The sequence below is a fragment of the Prinia subflava genome, chromosome 3, assembly GCF_021018805.1.
Source record: "Prinia subflava isolate CZ2003 ecotype Zambia chromosome 3, Cam_Psub_1.2, whole genome shotgun sequence".
NCBI classification, from domain to species: domain Eukaryota; kingdom Metazoa; phylum Chordata; class Aves; order Passeriformes; family Cisticolidae; genus Prinia; species Prinia subflava.
In genome coordinates this window covers 44994900-45017362 of record NC_086249.1, presented here as the reverse complement: position 1 = coordinate 45017362, position 22463 = coordinate 44994900, and the positions used below count along the sequence as shown (strand labels likewise).

Sequence of the window (22463 nt, the reverse complement as noted above, 5' to 3'; positions counted from 1 at the left end):
GTGATTCACATTTTTTTTACTAATTAGTTTGTCATCTAGTGGGTTAAGATGCAACTGTAGAATATTTAGCCTAAATCTATTTGCTTTATGTCTTTCTTTGGTAATTGAACATCCACCTAGGTTCTAATGTCATAGAATAGATAAGGTATTCACTACTATTTTCTTTAAATTTTATGTTTTGGAGGATATTTATCTGACGTAGTGATTACTTATTGCCGATAAGAACAAATAACTCTTCTCTTATTCTAATGTGAATGTGAATAAAAGGGGAAAAGGATGGACTTAGAACAAGCAGATGCCTGCTTTCCTCCAGTACTATTTTAATAAGTTTGTCCTTCCGAGTAGCACAGACATATGCTGCTGCTTGTTTCAGTTGTTATAAACCAGATCCTTTTCAAAATCCACTAAATTGAAACTACCTGGGTTTGAATTCTGTGTTTACACTGATTTATTTTTTCATAGTGAAACAGTGCAGAGTAGGAGCTCATTTTTAGAAACAGTTTGGTTCTGTGCATCATATCTTGAAAAAAAAAATGATGCCACTTGAGACTGAATTGCAGATATGGGTGTCACTGTCCTAAGTGCAGAGCACTGGGTTTCTGACATGAAGCTGTGTGTGAACTGTCAAACAGCTATGCATTCTTTGAGGAAATAACACAATGTATTGTTCAAAGCCTCGTGACCAAGAGGCTTAGTGCTGTGATAAATGATGTCAAGCTTTATGATCTGACTAAGGCTGAGGGGGTTAAGATGCAACCACCCCTGCAGTGTAGTTTGTCAGAGTTTCTTGGAACAGTTGTCAAATGCAAATGAAGTTACAGGTGAGAACAACATGCTGATTACAGGTTTAAACCAGCAATATTTAATCATGTTAATATGTGTCATTAATATAATTTGCACATTTCTATCATTGAAGCTGTCTGCTTTGAGTTTAACAAAATGAAATATTTTTACCTTGTTGTATTAAGGTTTTTTTGATGCCTTGTTCAAGGTGGACTTGTTTGTTTCTGCTTGTGTGTCTGGAGGTACTTGGGGAAAGGAGGAATTCCCGCCAGGACCATATTCCAGGTTCCCACCATTTAAGATCTGCATTGATGTATTGTCCTTCAGCTTCTCATTTTATACTTCTGTAAAAATAGAAAAGATAGTTACCCATTTGTGGAAAGATGAGGCTTTCCTAGCCTTGCAAAACAGATTGTCATTTAAAGCTACTTGAAGAAAGTGCTGTTACATATTGTGTAGATTAGCTTCTTAAAAATAAAATATCCAAATACTGATACAGGAGTTTTAAAAATTAACTTCATTTTTGTAGAGATTTTCTGTAACAGAGGCTTCTTAGCTAGCTGAACAGATGAAGAAGAAAATATATTTAAGGGGAAGACCTGAAAAAGTCTATAAGAAGTGGAATCTTCTAGGTTTAGTAACTTAAATTTCCTTTTTCTTAAGATGGCTCTAACCTTGTGATGGTTCTGAATTTCTTTCCAGAGTCTTCTGTGTCTGCAGGGACTGTAAATGGCTCAGCTCGCACTCCAAGAAGAGGTCAGAGCAGGAGCTCACGTACTGCAAAGCAGCTTGATACCGACACAAAAATTATCGAAATCCTCTGTAAAGAGCATGATTGTAATTTAGATGAGGTAATGCCTGCACTTTAAAGTCTGATAGATCTTGCTGCTACACTCCACCTGGAATATGTATTTATTTAAATGGTCTTTTGAAATGTCATGATTTGTGCCAGCTTAACTCTTCTGTCAAGTAGTTACCTTCAGTATTGAAAGTGCTTTACCATTCTATGATTTCTCTAGTCAGTAGTTAAACAAACAAAACCCACCCAAAATAAGCCCTTTGGTATGGGTGATAATTTTGCCAGGGTAACTGAATTGTGAAGAATACAATATGAAGTTACAGGCTGATCACAGCATGTAGCATATGGATGCAGGGCTGCTCTGATGGGTTTCACAGCTGCATCCATGATGAGAAAATGTATGCAAAAAGCCCATTGCTTCTGTGGGAGATCTTAAAAGACACCATTTGCCTTTTTCTCTGCTGTTAAATCTATTTCTGTGTAAAAAGGACTGATTTTTGAATATCCAGATGGATGATGGAAGCAGAAATGTCAGAGGGCTGGAAAAGTGCAGTTCTTTTCCAGTTTAATCACTTAGTATTCCAGCAGAGCATTTACATGCTTACATATCACTGTGTTTTGGATATATAACAAGTTTTGTTCTTTCTTTATTGAAAACAAACCACAGTGCATTACAGAAATGTCTCAGTTTCTCGATGTAAAGATGCAAAAGCAGTGTATGCATGGCTGACACTACCTTGCTAATTCTACATTTTTTCTGGTTTTTAGGTCAAAAATGTATATTTCACAAGCTTCATTCCTTTTTTGAATTCTGCTGGTATTGTAGCTTCAAATGGACTACCAGAGGTAAGTGGAGGAATTTAAGACATTGTGGTGGGCAGACCCTGACTGGGTGCCAGGCACCCACCAAAGCTGCTCTTTTACTCCTCTCTGCAGCTGGATGGGAAGAGAAGATGTAACAAAAGGTTCATGAGTTTAGAAAAGGATGGGAGAGAGATTGCTCACCAAATACCGTCACTGGCAAAACAGGCTGAACTTAGGGAGGTTAATGGATTTATTGCCAATAAAATCAGAGCAGGATAATGAGAAGTAAAATAAATGTTGAAAACACCTTCCCCCCCACCCCTCCCTCCTTCCCAGGCTCTACCTCCTTCCCATCACCAGTGCCAGGAGATGGGGAGTCAGATTATGATATATTCCTGTCACTGCACAGGGAGTGGGAGTCCTTCCCCTGCTGCAGTGGAGGGGTCCTTCCTACAGGAGAACATCTTCCATGAACTTCTCCAACATGAATCCATTCCACAGGCAACAGTTCTCCATGAACTGCTCCAACACAGGTCACTCTCGCCTGGGGTGAAGTCCTTCAGGCACAGCCTGTTCCAGTGTGGGTCCCTCCAGGGTCACAAGTCCAACAAGGAAACCTGCTCCAGTGCTGGCTCCCTCTCCATGGGTCTGCAGGTCCCTGCCAGGACCCTGCTCCAGCATGGGCCTCCCACGGGGTCAGAGCCCCCTCTCATGCATCCACCTCTTCCACAGGCTGAGATGGATCTCTGCATCCCCATGGACACCCACAGGCCACAGGGGCACAGCTGCCTCCCCATGGGCTGCACCAGGGGCTGCAGGGGAATCCCAGCTCTGGTGCCTGGAGCACCTCCTGCCCCTCCTGCACTGACCTTGGTGTCTGCAGGGTTCCTCCTCTCACATACTCTCACACCTCTTTTCTCAGACAGCAGTTGCTTCTGTGTAGTAACTTTGCCCTTCTTAAATGTGATATCACAGAGGCATTACTATAATTCCTGATTGGCCTAGCCTTGACCAAAAGAGAGGATTCTGTAGCCAGCTGGCATTGGCTCTGTTGGACATGGGCACAGCTTCTGGCAGAGTCTCACAGAAGCCACCCCTGTAGCCCCCCCAGCTACCAAAACCTTCCCAAGCAAACCCAATACAGACAGTTCAACAACTGTGTTTTACTTCATGCCAAATTGCTTAAGATGCCCTTTACCTATTGATGGAGTTCTAGTAGGTTCTTCTAAAATCATCTGGCAAAATGAAGTGTTTTTCAGGAATGTGGGTTAGCAAGGACTCCAGTATTCATAAAGTATATTTTGCTTATACTTTTGAATCTAATAAATGAATCTCCTGAGGCTAAACCAAGCTTTGCTCAAAGCAAAAAGCTTTTGCTCAAAGCAAAACATACAAGTTGCATATCTATGACCTTGGTAAGGCCATTCATCTAAAATACAGCTATTACAATATTAGGTCTCTGAAGTCACTCTATAAATGCTTAAAGTCTTAAATTACACACCTTAATTTAAATATAAATGATACATGTTATTGTAGTTTTGTTGGAAAGATATCCAGAAGATTAGTCTCAGTTTCACAACTTGGCAGAGTTTGGACTGTTGTGTCTGTGCAGAATTATTTTCATCTTGCTGAGCTGTTGCCTGGATGCAGCAGACTCTGCCTCTGTGCAATTGCATCCAGAGTGCATTTTAATAGGTAACTTCTTGCAGTGTGTTTACATTCATCATTCTTAAAAGTGTAAGTTTAGCTGTGTGTCACCAATAGATGTGGTAACCTGAAAATAGGCAGCTCTGAAGCTGATCAGAGCAATGAGTCTGCAGGGTTCAACCAAGTGTATCGTCTCTTCAGAGTCATAGGATGTTGGGTGGGGAACAAAGTACAGAACTCATTGAATATCTTAATGTCTTCCTAAATTAATTTCAGGTTATCAGTAGGCTGTTTAGAGTTTTTAATTTATGTGTATATGTGTAGTTGGGAAACCCTATATGAACTTTGAGGCAAAGGTCATTATACAGCTTATTCTCAAATCAGAGGGTTTTCATCCAAGGCTGCTCAACTTAAGCACAATATCAAAATAAATAGCATAAGACTTGCTGGTGAACATTTTACAAAATGATGCATCTGAAGAAAAATCTAGTTACATGATCTTTGCTCCTTAATCTTGAGTGCCAGAGCAGAAAGTTAGAGCTGTATTTCAGAGGCAGTCGGTTCGTACATGTAATCAACTAACCAATAATCATGGATGAGATCATCAGTACAATAGCTAGTGATGTGGTACATTTAAATTGACTTTCATAAAAAACCACTGAGCTTTTGAAAAATTCAAAGTTCCTTTCAAAGCAAGAAAAGCTTTTGAGGCTTAATGTTGGTATTTTGCTTGTCTTTCCCATGTGTTTGCTGGTCAGGCTTTATGCACCGATGAATAGATGGATACAGAACTCTTATTTTTGACTGAAGGTTTCTTCCAAGTTAGCCCAGTACAGCCATCTTGTCTGAGAGCTGCTGGATTTTTTAGAAATTTATGAAATGATGAAATATTTTAGATGAAAAGAGCACATGAGCCATTAAGAAGATAACAAATAATGTAAATATAATTAAGTTTTTAAATAAAAAGAATAGTGATGATGAGAATTGAAATACAGTCTTTGGTTTAACAGACCTAATCTCAAAGTTTTAATTGTGAGATGAGTTTGGAGCAAATCCATTTGGCAAAGGTAAAGAAGAGGGTAAGGAGCAAAGCTGTGTGGGAGGTATTTGCAGCTTTCTCTCTTGAGACTGAGAGGGGACTAATTTGGGTTCATATGCATTGTTGCCTGTTTTTCTAGCAGGAATTTGCCAGAGCACAGCATCATTTAATAAGTTTAAGGGCTCAGGGACCTGATAATCGAGGTGACTGCCTACTTCTGCATGAGCACAGCAGCATATTTGGAGGGCCAGATAAAATAATTGCAGACATCCAGTTAATGTTAGTCACTCGGAGTAAAAATAAAAAGAAGTAATTAAAAAATTAAAAAAAAAATCCAATCAACTTTTCCATGCAAAGTCATATCAATCTGGGATTTAGTCAATTAAGAAACTTTTAACACTTACTAAAAAAACTACAGTGCAGGTATGAAATAACAAGTCTATTTTTGCAGCAATAGGTATGTCTCTTAAGAACTACTCCAGTGCAAATATATTAATATAAAATGAAGAAACTCCTACTGAGAAAAAAGAAGGATTGAGTTTAGGCCTTGTTGTCCAAACCAGCAAAGGCAGGGACTGAGCTAATTGCCCAACAGCTGTTCGAGAAACAGCATTTTACACTTACTGCTCTTGGAGACCCCCTTTTTCTGGGAGGAAAGATTTAAAAACGTGGAAATGTTAGTTTGATTTGCAGGTCTGTTTCCTAATCTAGCTATTTTTATAGTGTCAAGACCTACATTTCATAAAAAAATTCTTGCAGTCTTGGATTGTTTTCTCTCATAAACAGTAATTTTCCTCTGGGTGTGTTTCAGCTGTTGTATAAGAGGTAACTTTGTGAGCTCCAAGGTCATTCTTTTAGCACTTCAGCATTGTAATCATGAAGTAGGAATAACTGATGTTGTTCAGTAGATGGTCAAGCTTGTTCCTGTAAAATAAATTTGGCATTTTTTCAATGTCTTTTTGAGGTTGAAGTTATCTTGAAGCAGTATGACGAGCTCTATCTCAAAAACAAAGATATAGACGCGAGGCTGTTTCTGAATCACGACGAGACCCTGCAGCCTGACGTCATGGCGTGGTAATGTTCCACTTACTGCTTTCATTCTGAAATAATGTGAACTTGAGTTGCTCTCTGCCCCCTCGTGTTATAAATGGAGGTATCTCTCTCCTGTTGACCTACTAGCTTTGTAGTTCACCTAAGGCATTTCTGGCATCACCAGCCTTGCTTTATATCATCACTTACTCTGTGCAAGGCCCTGTCATGCAGGGAGAGCTGGGGAATCATGAGGAGGAGCCATGTCTTGCTAGCTGATTAGATGTGCCAGAGGTGGTGTTATGGCTCCGAGCCAGCTGGCACTGAATGGTTTGGATGGTGGATGCCCCATCCTTGGAAACTTTCAAGGTTAGTCTGGACAGGGATCTGAGGACCCCCATTTAGTTGAAGATGTCCCTGGTCATTGAGAGTGGATTGGATTAGATGGCCTTCAAAGGTCCCTTCCAACCCAAACTATTCTATGATTGTTTGATTTTATTTTTTTTTTCTCAGTTCTACACTTACATGCTAGCATTTTCTGACAATTCAACATCTCTATAATTAATCGTGGGCTTACCTTGCGAGTCTGAATTTATCTATGCCATGAAAATACACTAATTTAAAATTGGATTGAAATGCAACTAATACCATCTCTACATATCAGTCAAGCTGTTTGTAAACAGACTTCTAGGAAACAAAAAAGATTGGAAGGAAACTTCAGAGGTTGTCTAGTCCAACATCCTGCTCAAAGCAGATCTACTTGGAAATTTAAACAACTGCAGTAATTTGCCATCTAGATCTTCTAAAAATCTGTTACACATTTTTCTCTTCAGATTAATATGTCTTTATAGAAAACATTGTCTTTTGAATTGCATTAGTCTTTCATAAATTTGTTTTCCATTTCTGTAGCTCACAGTTGGAGAGGACACCACTAAAAAACAATCCAGATGAGGAAATCAATATTATACTTCCACAGACTCCTGTTCGGTATGAGTTTTCTCTTGAATGTGTTTTTTTGTTTAATATTGTAGCTAGAAATATGGATCTTTAAAGAAATATTTTTTTAATTTTTAAGGGACTGTGGCCTTGGTTTTGTTGAGCTTTTTCCGTAAATTATACTGTACTTCTGATTACTGATACTTTTTTATTTATAGTAGATATAAAGCCCTCTAACAATAGCAAAGATGCTTCCTTAAAGTTCTTGACACTAAGGAAGTCCAAGAGTACAAAATTTCTGCATTGCTAAAAATTTGAAATGTGCTAAACCAACTTTGATCTTGTGGGGAAGTCTAGTGATATTTAGTTTCTCTCCATCCACACTTGGGCTTTGCTCTGATTTTTCCGAAACTGATGCTATTTAAGTGAAGGCCTATTCACCAGCCCTGATTTGGGGCTGTAGTAACTGTTTTTCATGAAGCTACAGAACTGTCAGTAGATGGCAGCAAAGGTTTGATCACCAGCTTAGAGTGGAAAGTGTATCCTTATCTCTCCCTGATTAAACAGAACCCTGTATAGTATATGCTGAAAACACCATGCTTATTCCTTTGAATTACCTTACAGTGTCGCATTTCTGAACCTAGATTCATAGAATCTGCTTTAAAGCCCCCTGAAACTGGAGAGAATCTAATAATTTTTATCAGTGGACTTGTATCTGGTCATCTATGCCAAAATTAGTATGAAAAGGGTGTAAGTACTAATTATGAGCATAATGAGAATGGGCTGTATGTTTTCAGTTTAGATTTTTCCAGAGTCCTTATGCTTTTCCTTATCATTAGCAGAATTGGGGCAGAAGTGATTTTTACCAACACTTTGTAAAAAGTAGATTAAATACAAATGTATCTTACTGCTGTAGTTGCAATGATTGAGCACATTTTTGTTGGGTTTGCACTTACTTGACTGGTGATATGAACCAAATTGAGGTTAAATGATGCAGAAATTTAAAACAGACAAACACACAAAATTCTACTTAAAACCAAAAACCTCAATGAAGAATTCAGGAAGTAGCAATACCATAGAAGAATCAAACTGTTTCTTAGGTGTTAAGACATTCTTTTGGTTATTAAAATTATCACAATCCATGTGTAAATAATTAGATAAATTTCATTGTTAGAATTCATAGTAATTAGCACAGTGCAGTAGATCTTCCCAGTTTGTTTGATAACTGGAGTGAGAACTGAAATCATAATCTTTTTGTGTGTGGATTTGCTGTTCAGTTTCTGGAAACTGTCAAGCCAACCTTAATGCTTATTGTGCATTTTATTGTGTTCCTCCAGAGCGGCAATGAATAACATTCAGCAGTTGATTATGATTTTAAACTCAGCCACTGATAAACCATCAGATACTCTCATCATGTACTTCAATGTAAGTGACTACGAAGAAGATTTGTGTAGGATTCCTGGAATTACCACTCAAGCAAAATATACACCTGTAGATCTGATGTGCATGTTTTTCAAAAAGTACATTTATAATGAGTTGATTTAAATGTAATCACTCACTTTAGAAAGCACTTCTCTCAAACTGTTGTGTACTGGAACCTTTTAAGTGCTTAAATACTTTAGTTACTGAGCTACATTTAAAGATTCCTTTATGTATGTATTGAATGGAAAAGAAAGGGAGTATAAAAGGGAAAGAAACAAGAGAAAAATATGTACAGCACTCTTTTAAATACTCCATTTTTATTTATGCTCATGACCTTATTGAGAGATATTACAAATGGAAGCAGGACTTTTAATCATTTAAATGATTGAAATATTTTTGAAGTAAAATGTCTTTTCTTTGGCTTTCCTTCCCCTGATTTGCTTCCTGTAATTTTTTAGAATTGCACAGTGAACCCTAAGGATAGCATCCTGAAAAGAGTGGAAAGTTTTGACCACATCTTCCAGAAGAAATTTGCTGAAGCAGTTGGACAGGGATGGGCTGAAATTGGTTCACAGGTAAGTATTTGGATTGAATATCACTCACTTGAGCTCTGTTAGCACTAGCTGGTTTGAGACCTGACTTGCTGACTGTCCACATTCAATATAGATCAATAATGGTAAAAAGTAACAGTATGCTTTTCAAATTGAGGAAGAACTGTAAAGATGGCATTTAAGAAATTTCTCTTAATATGTAAGGAGCAATAGGAATTGGGTGGAAGTATGTTGGAAATACTTTACCAAAGAATTGGAATTTTTGGGGAGGCAAAATACATTAAGCGAAACATATATTTACATTCATTAGGCTAACTTGGCCTAAACTGCCAGAGGTGACTCACTTCCTTATAAAGTCAGGAGAGCAGCTGTGCTTTCAACAAGGATTTTGGAAAATAAATCCAACCAAGTTTGTACTCGACAGTCTCCTTCCTGTCTGTCAGCCCTGCTTTTTATCCTGTTAGCTGTGAATCAGTGTGAACACAACTCATGTTGTTGCACTTGGTTAAATCTTCACGTGGCTGGGGTAGTCACACACCTTAGCAGCCCTTGAGGCCTCTCCAGTGTTATTAACCAGTGGGACTGGGGACAGTAACTTGCTTATAGTGGCTCTGTCAAAAACTGGAATGTTCTGGATTGTTAAAACATGAGAATCTGCCTGTTGTATTCTATCAAAACTACTTGTAAGATTCCTGAATTTCTCTTTCTAACAGAGGTACAAGCTTGGAGTGCGTCTCTATTACAGAGTAATGGAGTCCATGCTGAAGTCGGTAAGTTTTGGTGCTGCTATCTTAGTACTGGCAGTACCTCTAGAAATACTAAGAATATTCACAAGTTTGGCCTGATTTATTTATTTCAGGAGGAAGAGCGCCTGTCAGTGCAGAATTTCAGGTACTTGCCCCTACCTTGTTATTGAAGTCTGCTGTTTTAAGTCTTGGTACGAGTACTAATAACTTACTTTCTCTTCAGCAAACTTCTGAACGATAACATCTTCCACACATCTCTTCTGGCATGTGCTGTTGAGGTTGTCATGGCTACATATGGCAGTAAGTTAAATCTGAAGTCCTTAATAGCATTGTTACTTATTGGTAATCATTACCATCTATTCTAATATATAAAATAGAGTAAATAGCAGAAAAACCACCCAAAACACAAAAAGCAACTCGCTGAAATGTCTGAGCTAACAATGACTCAATAAACAGAAAAAGGAAAAAAGATCAAAAGTGGAAGAATGTGGAACCTGTGATAATTTTAGTCTGTTTTCCCTTCAGGAAATGCTTCACAAAGTGACAGTACCAGCACTGAAACAGACTTGTCTTTCCCATGGATTCTCAATGTATTTGATTTAAAAGCTTTTGACTTCTACAAGGTGATTGAAAGCTTTATTAGAGCAGAACCCAGCCTAACACGGGAAATGATAAAGCATCTAGAACACTGTGAACATCGAATTATGGAGTCTCTCGCTTGGCAATCTGTGAGTAACACTTTAAAGTAGAATTTGCCCTTGTATAATGTGCGTACCTAGGAAAAAAGTCACACCCAACTCCACAGAAGAAGTTGTGGTCTTGCTGACATTCGGTTCTAGAAAAATAAATTAAAAGAGCAAAACAGGATCAGTTTTGGTGTGTCTTCTGGTTTTAGAAAGAGGAAGGATATTAGAGGAAGAAGTCACCATAGGTCTGCTGATTTACATGATTGTAACCCACATCATTTTACTAGTCTGGCACAAATCATGAGGGTAATACCCTTAACTGTGTTTTGGTACCAAACTCGGCAGTAAATTCTTTGCTTTTATGTGAAAGTTAATTTTTATCCAGTTGCTATTCCTACTTGGCAATAGGGCCTCAGTTCTGGGCATCTGATGTTTGCTAATAGTACTTAAAATACTGTTTTGCATTGTCCTTTGCATTTCAGTCACTTTGGTATTTCTGGATCCTGTTAAAAAAATTCTGGAAGGTTGGGTTGTATTTCAGTAAATCAAACATTTGTTTCTTTTCATTGTTTGTTACTTATAAACCAGAAAAAGGCTATTTGTGCCACAAAGGAGGAGACTATAGAGGCTGCTAATTTTGACCAGAGACACATAAAGCAACCATTTTAGAACCAATCTCCTATCTTTTAATTCTGGAGAGGAAGGGGTATTTTAAGAGGCAGATAGTATTTTAGGAAACTTAGAAGCATGCAAAAGGTGTTTGGGAATTGTAACTTTAAGAGTACAAAAGAGTGCAAGAGGGCCAGACACCTGGGTTTGACTCTTTACAAGCAAGAAGTGGCTCCTGCTGCCTTCTACAAAGCAGCTTGAAGCCAGTGTACTGGTCAGCAGTGCACCATATCCACAGTTTCTACTCAATAACTCGCACAAGGCAGGCAGGATCATCTGATTTAGACCTGGACTTTCAAACTGGAAAATCCAGAGAGTTGTGTTTTCAAAAATTATGGGTGCTGCAGGCTTTTGTGAAACAAATGATAATGTCATCAACAAGCACAGGAATGTTCCATTTTATTGAGTGCTCTGCTTAAATGTATTTTAATGTTTTGACCCTCTCTTCATGAGTTCCTAGAGGGACATGTTTGGTACCATTTTGGAGTGGCTGATTTGAGTGTTAATAGCATGGAATAGTTCAGTTGGAAGGGGCCTGCAGAGGTCACCCAGTGCCAGGGAAGGATGTGGGGTGGAGCCCAGTGGAGGGGATGAAAAGAAATGTGCATGACATGTATCCAGGGGCCCTGCTGCCTCACTGACCTGCACATCACCTGCTCTGGGTCTCCCCAGGCTCCAGACAGTGAGTGTCTCCTACTGCTGGAGGCTTGGCACCAGAGGGCACAGCAGCTTTCCCTTAAAAGCTGAGGGCAGCTGTGGCAGCCAGGACAGGCACCCTGAGATTCTGTGCTGGCCTCCATTGCCTCCTCTGGCTGTGAAGAGGAGGAAGGGCTGTGAGCTGTAAATGGCAGAGTGCTCAGGAGAGGAGGAGTGAAGCATTATCTGTGCCAAAATGTCTTGCTGAGTCTCCTGGTCAGTGTAGCAAAGGACCTGAAGCCCCACACAGAAGTGTAAAGCCATGAGTCCTCTAGTGCAGAAAAACCTACCCCTTCCTCACATCTGAATATTGGCTGGTTTTGCCTGAAAAGTTTAACTTATTAGAAACAGGAGAAGATGCATGGCTGACAGAGGAGGCTGTTGAGGTATCCCAGAAGGGTTTAGTTGGTGAACAAAAGAATGGTTTACTGTATTATTCTGTTCCTTATCTGGGTATTTCCTCCATGCAATGGTGTACAAGGTTTGCAAGTGTCTGCTTAATTAACAATTCCCTCAAAAATGGGCAGGCAATTAGAGAACTGTAGTTCATACCAGGAAATACCTCTGAACCTCCAAACACTTGATAAAGGAATAGAGAAAAGCCAGATGCCTTCTTACTCCTAAAGAATGTCCCACCATGATTGGTTTCTTTGGGTTAATTGTAAACAGTCCAAGAAAAATGGAATCTTGAGAAAGTTCAAGTGTCCTCTTATGGTTAAAGAGTGGTTTTGGTTTTTGGGGTATTTTTTATTGTTTTTTCCCACCTGCCTCCCTGCCCCCCAAAAAAGTGTTAAAATGAAGAAAAGAATGGAATGAGTAAAGCTTATGCAAAAAAAAAAACCCAAAACATCTAGCTTAGTAAATAAAAATATAAAACTTTGAAAAGCATTTCTTTACAAATCTTTGCTTAATGCAACTTTGACTTCCCCACTTACTTGCCATGTATTTTTGTTTAGTTCTTGTGTCCTCCACCCTTCCAGGTGGTGTTTCATTACAAGGCTTGTCTGCTTCAGTCTCTGCTCATTCTCCTGACTGCTTAAAAAGTCTCAATGAGTTTAAAAATCTCAATGAGAGATTTAGAAGGATTGAGCAATCTAATACAGAATAGCTTGAATTTATTGCAGTTTTACTTGTCACAGAGATTTCGTGAGGAAAAATGCTTTGTGTAATTCTTAAAGAAAAAAAGTCTCAAATGCATCTGACCTGACTTGGGAAGCTGCATCAAGTGAATGTAAAAGATTCTGGTTTTTACTGTTTTCTGAAGATAATATATTACTCCTTAGCTACTCATTGTGAATATGTTTATTGCTTTTGCATAGCTAGCTGATTTAGTCATCTGTGTTTTAGGAAGGAAATGAAACTTTTCTAGGTCATCCTTTCTTCTAACAAAAAAAACCCCATAGCTAGACAAAATAAAGGGTGGAAACCAGTTGAAGATTCTTCTCAATAATTCTTGATTTTAAAAAGGGGTAAGTACATACTAACTAAGTCATGTGAAAAGTACTTCCTTTTTCTTAAATCCTTATCCAACCCTGAGAGAAGTCCCATTTAACTACCCAAATATTTACCAGTAGAGTTATGATGCTTCCAGATGAAGATTAGGTGGTGATCAGTTTAGAATATATTAATAATGCTGCATAATTTTTATTTGCAAAATAGAAATACCCTGTACGATATTCTTTCTTTACTTTGAATTTGTGCTCACTTACAGTATTTTGGGCACTATTTTGATTTCGTAACTTTAAAGGGAACTGAAATTACTTTAGACTCAAAGATGCTGAATAGCCTTTGCTTCATTTTAATCGTACTTATAGAAATATGATTTAAACCCTTCCATAGGTAAAATCTGTTTCCTGTGAAAGGGATAGCTTGTTACCTGCCAGCCTGGGAGTTCATGCACAGCCTTTTCCATCATTCTATCGATTTGACCTCCCTTGTGGCCACCCAAAAAAGTAACTGTTTTGAATATCTCAAATAAAGGTTATGTGAATAAATTCCAGAATATCTGAATTTCCCTTAGAGAGAGCCCTGCCAAATGCCATGTCTTATCTTTGGCTTGTTGGTGTTTGCTGCAGTTTGTTAGGAATAAACAAGGAAGAACAGGTTTTCAGGCAAGCAAATAGAGCACAAAATCTCGTCAGTTTTCAATCTATTTTGAGTGAAGTACCTGTGGGGTGTTTTTGGTTTTGTTGTACCATTCAAGGAAGTCAGTGCCTGTGGAGTATCTTTGTTGCACCTGAAAAGCAATCCAGCTGTACTTCCCTGCCTCTCGGCTTCCTTTCTGCTCACAAGCTCTGAGTGGGGAGGTACAAGCAGGGTGCTGTGTTTCTCATGCTGCTGGTTAGAGAGTGTGCTCCTTGCAGATCCCTTCCACACACACAGAGTTGGGGTAGCTAAAGGTTCTTGTTCTTCTGCACTGGAGTTGCAGGCAACCTCAGCCTTGTCTGAAGGTAAAGCAAGTTAGAGACAGAAGCACTCCACACTTTCCTGGTTAGCTCTACAGACCACAGCGGTCTGTTAACTTCTTAGCTCATCCGTGTGAGCACTAGGAGTATTCCAAAGGGGTATTGCTGTTAGGGCTGGAGTTTTAAAAGGTTATGTGGTAGCTCTTGCTGTTAACAGGGATGAGGGTCAGCTGCATCAACACCTGCAACAGCTCAGAGCACAATGTGAAGGTTCATTGTGGCAGGCTAAAGGGAACCCATTCACAGCCTGCTTTGGTCTGGTAACTTCAGCTGTGGTTTTCACGTTTGTCTTTGTGTGAATAACTAACAGATGTGAAACCAAAGCATTGCATTGCACTGCAGCTGTTGACACTGTAGTCTTCTTTGACTGTATTACTCTTTAATAGGTGCTGTCCTAATTAATGTTTTTATTGTTCTAAAGAGGGAGAAACACCAATATTGTTATTTGGAGTTGTAGTATGTTTTGGAGTTTTAATGGCTGATGCAAGATAAAGATGGCTTCCTGAAGTTACTCCTCTTAATGGTTAAAATATGAGTAGAAGTAGACAAGTGCGCTGTGCTTTATTTATAATTTCTTTCATGTAGCATTGCCTAAACTGTGCTCCATAATGTTTCTCTTTTTAGCTTCTTCTTTTCTGTGGTTTCTATTGTCAATTCAACATTTGCAATGAAATCTACAGTATTGTTTTATCACGCAGCGTTGATTTAACGTAACTCGATGTTTTCAATAAGTATTTGTCAACTAACTGTGTAGTCAGTGTTTGTACTTAAATACCTCATCCCACACCAAAGACTTCTGTTGGTTTTAAATTATGCAGCTCACTGCAGCAGAAGTGCCTTCGTGCTCAAAACCGTGTATTCCCAAAGAATATATTATTGCATTAATATAATGAACTCGCTGAGCTTGAATAACAGCAGACCCACTTTGATCATGCATTAAGGAAAAAAAATATTAAATAATATGTTTAAATTTTGCATAAAAAGTGTTAGACAAATGCAGGGTAAAGCTATGAGCAGTTACAGGTCAGCAAGTGCTCCTTAGTACTTTGGAATAGTACAGGCTTAGCTATACAGCCTCCTGGTTTTTGTTTGTACAAGGACACAGTTATTGTGGAGTTATTGTTCTCGAGTGCTTAGTGCCTTTTTTCATTGGATGTGCAATTTCAAATGAGGTTTCTGTGCTCCTTGTAAGGAGAAATGGAGCATCTAGAAAGGGGAGTTAATATATTTTCTTGTGGATTGTATCCTTCTCAGTAGGGATTTCTGTTAGGTGTGTCTGAAGTCCTCCAGCTCCTCTGAAGGTAGATGTCTACATGTAGTTTAAAATCCTCTTTGATTTTGACATCTTAAGTGATTCCTTTTAAATCAGGAAGAAGTAGGAATGGTCACACTGTTAACATTTGATACATTAGGTTACTGGATAAGTGGTTTAGTGTTTTAAAAGAATGAATCTAAAGTCTTTTCAACAGGCAGCCAAGTAAGGCCGGGCAGCAAGGGCTGGGTATTTGGGGCTGAGTTTGTACTACTGGTCTCAAAGGGATGATAGTTTGGGCTTAAGTATTTCCCCACAGTCATCGGGGTGTTTCCTTGGTAACATGTTCCCTGGCCTGTTCTGGCATTTGTCAGCTCTCTTCTGGACAGTGCCTAGGCAAGATTTGGGGCATGATGCAGCTCAGGCTATTTTCAGCTGCTGGTGTGGATTAGCTGTGGAGAATGTGTAGTTATGTGGGTGCAAGCTGTGCTTTGCCACTTGCCCTTGAGGCCTCAGGACAGGCTGTGGCTCGTTGTGTTGCCAGCCCCAGCTGTAGCCGTGGGTTCAGCCACGAGCGACTCCAGGGCTGGCAGTGAGTCACGCGTTCCTGCGCTCCCTTCCCTCCGGCCTGCGGCACTCGTGCGCCTTTCTGCACAGCAGCTGGCTTCTCCTGGGAAAGCTACTCTATGTCAGGCACTCTCCTTTCATGCCTGCTACATTTTGCCTTTCCTCAGATATAGGAATACCTAATTTGTGAATGGGGGACAGCCTTAGGCACAAAAAAAGCGATGAGCGTGTCCAGAATGACAACATCTGCGAGCGTGCTCACTTGGCAGGATGCAATCTACTGAGGGAGCTTCACTGGTGTTAAGACAGGCACCTCAGGAATTGCAGGCATCAGACTGCTCATGCAGACATCACTCATGTCTTGTGGGTTTCTGGATTTTAGGCACCCGGTATCTTGTCTCAGCTTGGAGGTTGCAATGGGCAATGATTTGTAATATGGAATTTTCTAGGGTTTTTCTTGCAGGGGACAAAACAGACTAAGGGTCACCAAAGGATGACTTGTCATGTGCTCACCACGCTCCTTTTGACAAAGTTACGTTAAGAATATGCTTTAACCATCAACAAGGAACTAAGAACATATTTGAGGTTTTCTGTCTGTACATACTAAATATATTTCTGCTTGCATCATGAGTGTGTTCCAGAAGCACACAGTTGTGGGATGAGAGGGGTCACGACCACCACTGCTCCTGGGCGTGATAGTGCTAAAGGCTCATATAATTCTGCTGCATGTGCTTTTAGTTTTTTTAAGGTTATGACAGTTGTCACAGCTGTGGCTGGAAAACTTTCAGTGATTTTGCCTCTGTCATACAGGGCACATTTTTTGGAGTCTGTGAGATGATTCCTTTTGGGTTTTTGTGAAAATATCACATAGGATAATAAAAATATATGACTATATTTATGTTTATATGCTTTTTATTTTAGCTATATATATACACACACTCCTTAATAAATGCTTAAATAAAATATGTAAGAATATGTATTCCATGCCTTTCTAGTACTCCTGAAGAGTTTCCTTTAATGAAAATCATGCTGTGCTTTTTGAGAGTTGAAACTTTTGTCTGCCTTAACAGCTAAAGGCAAATTGAAAAACCAGGAAGAATAGTGAATTATAGTCTTCACTGTCTCTCCCATCACTTTGAACATCTTCCCTGCCACTCCTATTTATTGTGAAGATGACTCAAGCTGTTATTCATGCTTGGGTGTTACCATTTGAGCAAATCCTCCAGGCTACCAGAGTAGAAGCCAGAACATTTAACTCTGAGGTCCTGTGTTTCCTGCTTTTGTCTGTGTTGACAGTGTGTTCGCTTCTTGGTAGGCACTCACAAAGTGTACAAAGCACTCGCTAGGACTCTGGAGGATTTTGGTTATGTTAGCAGTGTTAACAGATTTATCTGTTGCAGGTATACCAAGTCAGCCCAACCCTTAAGATGCTGTTGCTTCAAGTACAAACACGACCAAAGGGATTACCTAAGACACAGCAGCTATGCAGAGTTTTCGTTCTGTGACATTTAGATGCCATTCTTGATTAGGAATTTTAAGCTTTTTCTTACTGTATCTCCTGCTTTAAGGTATAGAGTTTCTCTAATTAGGGGGATATAAATCCTGCTTCTATAACTTAGATATTTAGGTATCCACTGTACTTGAGACAGAGCTGTACTTCCAGGAAGCAGTTCATCTATTAATTTTAAGCAGGTATTTTACAATGAAATTATTCACTTTCCACTGTCATCCGTCTCAATGACAAATCTAAGCTAGATCTGTAGTGTTTGTCTGTTAAGGGTAGAAGAGCAAATCATATAATTAATTCTGCTTTTCATAACTATGTTTCCCCCTTCCTTAAAGCATGAAAGGGAGATTAGCAAAAGGTGGTTGTGTAATTGTGCCTAGGTTTGCTTTAGGTGGCTGCTTGTGCTGTGTGTCTTGCCTGTAGTTGCTGTTGTGTTTCCACATGGAGGTCATGTACCCCGGCTGTGTCAGGATCTCTCTGGTTATAGATTTACAGCTGTGACAGGGAGCTGGGATTTATAGGCTGTGCTCAGTGGAGCTGCCAGCTCTGTTGGTGCATCATAAAGATATCTTTCTTGTCTGTACACTAGGACCAAGTACAGATTTAGTCACAGAAATAAGTCTGCATTAACATGATAGACTTTAGTCTATTTTTCTCTAAGGTTGCCTGATTATAAATAACAAGGAATAGTGGAATAGTTTTCCAGGAGTATTTGCTTTTCAAGTTGATGGGGTTTTAAATTTTTTAAAAATTTTTAAAATACTGCTCAATGTTTTAGTAGTCATACCACAGCTGTAGGAATTTGATTTTAGTCCTGCTATGTTCCTAGGTAGTTTGGATTTCAGCTTTTCATCCTGCAACACTGCTATATCTGCATTGTAAATACTTTGTAGGAATGTTTAAAGGTTGCCCATGAGGGAAAAATGTATTAGAATTCAGGGAGGTATCCTGGCAGTTCTTCAGTTTTGTAAAATCTTGCTGAATTGCGGCAAGTTGAATGTGATTGTCTCCTTAAATACAAAAGTAAATAAAGCTTGGGTTAAGTTCTGTGACTATATCCCTGTTGCTCCTTCCTTGGATGGGACAATGTTCTCCAACTCTGTAGTGAAACTGGTAAAATGAATAGAATGAGTTTTGGTTTGGATTTTGGGGTGTTGCTGTGGTGTTGGTTGTTTTTGTTTTGGTCTGGCTTATTCCATCTGAGCCAAGGTCCTGAGTAACTGTCACAACCTTTTGTTACTCTCTTTCCTCATTGCTGTGTGGTTTGACTTGCTCTCTTGGTAACTTTTGTATGGAAGATAAAATTAGCTTATGTTAAGAAGCAAAGTGGGTACCAAACAAACCTAATGTGGAGGTTTAGGGGTTTTTTCCCCAGCTGTGTGTTCAATTTTCAAGCTCTTAAGGTGATACTAGTATCTTGTCAAACTGTCAAATTATATATTATTGGAAGACGTTTTTGTTTCTTTTCTTGCTGTACTTTCTTTAAGTTATTGCATGCATAAAAGCATGGGGTTTGACTTCCTTTTTTGTAGGCAAAATAAGTGCTTTTGTGCCTACTTTTATACTGTATAAATATACAGTATTGCAGTTATGTGTTTGTATCACTATCTTACAGTAACTTTCCAGTAATAAGAAGCTCTTGTGGGGGTGTGGATGCCCCTGTTCACAGCTGTTGAGCGGTCATAGTGCCCACCATCCTCCAGAAAGGTGATCCCTCTAGGTCTGGTGGAAGCTTTTCCTTGGACTGGGTGTGCCTGTCAGGGTGAGGGAGGTGCAGGCTGGTAAGTGCCCGTGGTGCAGCTGAGTGTGGAGCCTGTGAAGCTGCATCCCTGGTGTTCTGTGAGCCCCTGGGCAGAGGCTGGAGGCTCCCCCAGCTGGACTCTGCCTGGTCTGAACTTGGCTCGGGTACGTCCCTGGACTGCCAGTGCCCTGTGCTTTCCCTTTGGGAGTCACCCTGCCCACACAGAGCCCATGCTTGGCACGCTCTCTGCATGCCTGTTGCACCTTCCAGCAGCTGGGAGGAACTCACAGATCTTATCTGGACAGCAGTTGGTACTGATTTTTTTTTTTTTTTTTTTTTTTTTTTTTTTTTTTTTTTTTTTTTTTTTTTGCATTTACTACCCAGGGGAGTGTGTGAAATACAATAACATGCAGTATATGTGGTAAACTTTCACATGTAAGAAGTGTGAAATAACTTAGGTAGGCCAGCAGTTTTCAGATTTGATTTCATTAATGAAACATATTTTTTGTTAGGCTGAAAAGGTAGATATCTTGGTACTTGCTTTACCATCAGTATTCTCATTTTTGTCCATGTTTTGCTATGTACTTAATAAACTTTTCCAATTGACTTCCTTTCATGAAGCAGCAGTATTTGCAGAATTCTTCTGAAAAGCAGAGTTAACCTAGCCACTGTTGTTTTCATGTAACATCAATTGAATATTATTGCCAAGATGGTTGCATTAATTTTGGTTGCTAGCATTGTTATTTAAGAATTTTGTTCTTTAAGGCAGGAACGCACTGTTTAAAAAAGGTAGCGTTAGAGGAAATATTAAAGCTATGTGTGTGCAAAAATATTCTATCTCTTCATAGAAGGGTTAGAACTTCTTTCTAGGGGGGCTCCTTTGTCATTGCTTGTAATTTGATTCTCAGATTCAAACTGTAGAAAATTTACCCCTTCTTACTGCTGGACAGCTTTTAGTTCTGATAGAACTAAAATGGGTAGACTGCTTCTTAAGTAGAAAAAAAGAATCATTTAAAATCTAAATTCTCTGGAATTTTTAGTTTTCTAACTAAATGTGGTAGGTTTTATAAAAGACCAGAAAATGTGTGAAGGGTTCTTTTTGTTTGTTTAAATTTCGTGGTAAGTTCAGTTTTCTTACAGGAAGAGCTAGCTTGCTTTATAAGCAGCTGTATGACGGGAACTGGATGGGGGATGACGTGATAAGTATGAAAGGCTTCATTATCAAACCAGAATTGTCAAACCAAAACTTCTCCATCCAGCTTCTTGCAGAAGTGTTAGACTGTGCAAGCATGGCTTTCAGGATTTGGTTCATCTTAAATGAGCCCTGTTGAGTATGTTCTGTAAATCTGCTAATGCAGTGATAGTTGTGTTTATACAATGTTTACAGTATTCTGGTAATTGGATAACAAATGCAGCCCAGGCATTTCTGTCTTCTAGAATCATTCTGATTCACATTTTGCCTTAGCTTTTGAAATGTATCCTCTTTCATTTTGTCAGTGGTGCTCAAATGCCTGAAACCCTGAGGAGTAAATGATAATTGTCTAGCAAAAAAGGGAGCTTGTCAGGATTCACAGGTCTGCCTAGATTCAAGAACCTTGTAATATTACATTTCCTGCTGGAAAAATATGAACAAATTGCTTTTCATTGATAAAACTCTTAGAAAGTAACTTGAAAGAATAAATAAGGCTAGAGAATACTGTGCTCAGGTGGGATTTTCAAAACTACCAGTCTCAAAGTGAACCTCACTGGGTTCTCTAATTTTAGCTGAGTTCTTTGTGTAATTCTAGAAATCTCATCTTTGGTTATGATGCTGCTTGAAATGAGAAGGGAAAATCACTTTTTCATTTGCAAGAGATGGTGGAAGACTGTCTGATCAGGAGTGATATAGAAAGATTGAATGACAGTCTAGTGCTCCCTGCCTCTTTCCAAAGAAATGAGAGGGGCACTAATGAAACTAGTGGATTTGAAACAACAGGATGTTTGGGTTTCTTGGTTTTGATCCCCCTCTGCACACACAGTGTGAATGTTTTACTGCTGTGAATGTTAAAAACTTCACGCACGTTGCAGGAAGACAGAACAAGCTCACAGAAGAAAAAATTTTGCTGAACACACAAATCCGTGTGACCCAGAAAGTCCTGAGATGTGACTGATGAAGTGGGACAGCACTTGAGAAAGTCTTGTGTGCTTCTCCTTCTGTTATCTTGTTCCCCAGGCGCCCAGCCTTGTCTGCCATTGGAATCAGGATTGTAGATTAGCTGCATGTTTGGGGTCTAATCAATACAGCCATTCTTATCTCCTACCTGGTCTCAAGAGCTCTTTTTCAATTTTTGCTTTTCTGTGACTGAGGTTACTTCCTCAAGAAACAAAAGCTTGGAGGTTGATTTCAGTTAAGGAATTCTTACCTGCCTGAAGTTAATTTCTATAAGGATATTTTTACACTTTTAGATGAAAAAATATAAAGACATATTTGACTAGGTATTGGTATTTCTTTCAATGTAAAAGACCTGTTTACTGAAGTGAAAAAAAAAATCCTGGCATTCTTGCAAAATGCCACAAATTGAAACTTCAAGCTGAATACCAAAAGTATAAAACCGTATGTCTTTTAAAGTAATGATATGTTCAGGTAAATCTGAGGTGTTTATAATAATTTTTTCTTGTTTTTTAAAACTGCTGGTCAATTAACATGTTATCAATATCTATCTGCCTTGATTTAGACCAAAAACATGCCTGGAATCAATTAAATTTACCCTGCTTTTACTTTTATTGGAAGTGTGCATTTTCTGCACTCTTGTAGATGAAGAAACCACACTACAAAGAACAATTTTTAAAGTTTTAATCCTAAAACTGAACTCCTAGCTCTCCCTGGGTAGGTATATGATTAAAAATAATGCACTTTTAGGTAGTACTGGTTGCAATACATTCAAATCCTCAGGAGCTCTGACAATGTAAGCCTTTTTTTATTTGAAATGTCTTGGCATGACTTAGGAATGTAACTTTTCATCTAGATTTTACATTTAAATTTTGTCATAAGACCTTAACCAGAGAGAAGAAGAGTTGATATCAAAGTCAAGAGCAAAGAGGGAGAGTGCATCTGTGGAGGAATGTACCCACAAAAGCATTGCTC

The 22463-nt window shown here is 39.0% G+C and overlaps 1 protein-coding gene across 1 annotated transcript in view; it reads left to right on the top strand.

Annotated features, from left to right (window-relative positions):
- RB1 (RB transcriptional corepressor 1) overlaps positions 1 to 22463 on the top strand; it is a 70125-nt gene that overhangs the window by 16089 nt on the left and 31573 nt on the right. The window contains exons 8-17 of the mRNA XM_063392098.1: positions 1486 to 1634; positions 2351 to 2428; positions 6037 to 6146; positions 7011 to 7088; positions 8375 to 8462; positions 8918 to 9034; positions 9724 to 9780; positions 9870 to 9901; positions 9980 to 10056; positions 10282 to 10484. Of these exons, the coding sequence (XP_063248168.1) occupies positions 1486 to 1634; positions 2351 to 2428; positions 6037 to 6146; positions 7011 to 7088; positions 8375 to 8462; positions 8918 to 9034; positions 9724 to 9780; positions 9870 to 9901; positions 9980 to 10056; positions 10282 to 10484 (989 nt within the window). The remainder of the gene's footprint in view (positions 1 to 1485; positions 1635 to 2350; positions 2429 to 6036; positions 6147 to 7010; positions 7089 to 8374; positions 8463 to 8917; positions 9035 to 9723; positions 9781 to 9869; positions 9902 to 9979; positions 10057 to 10281; positions 10485 to 22463) is intronic.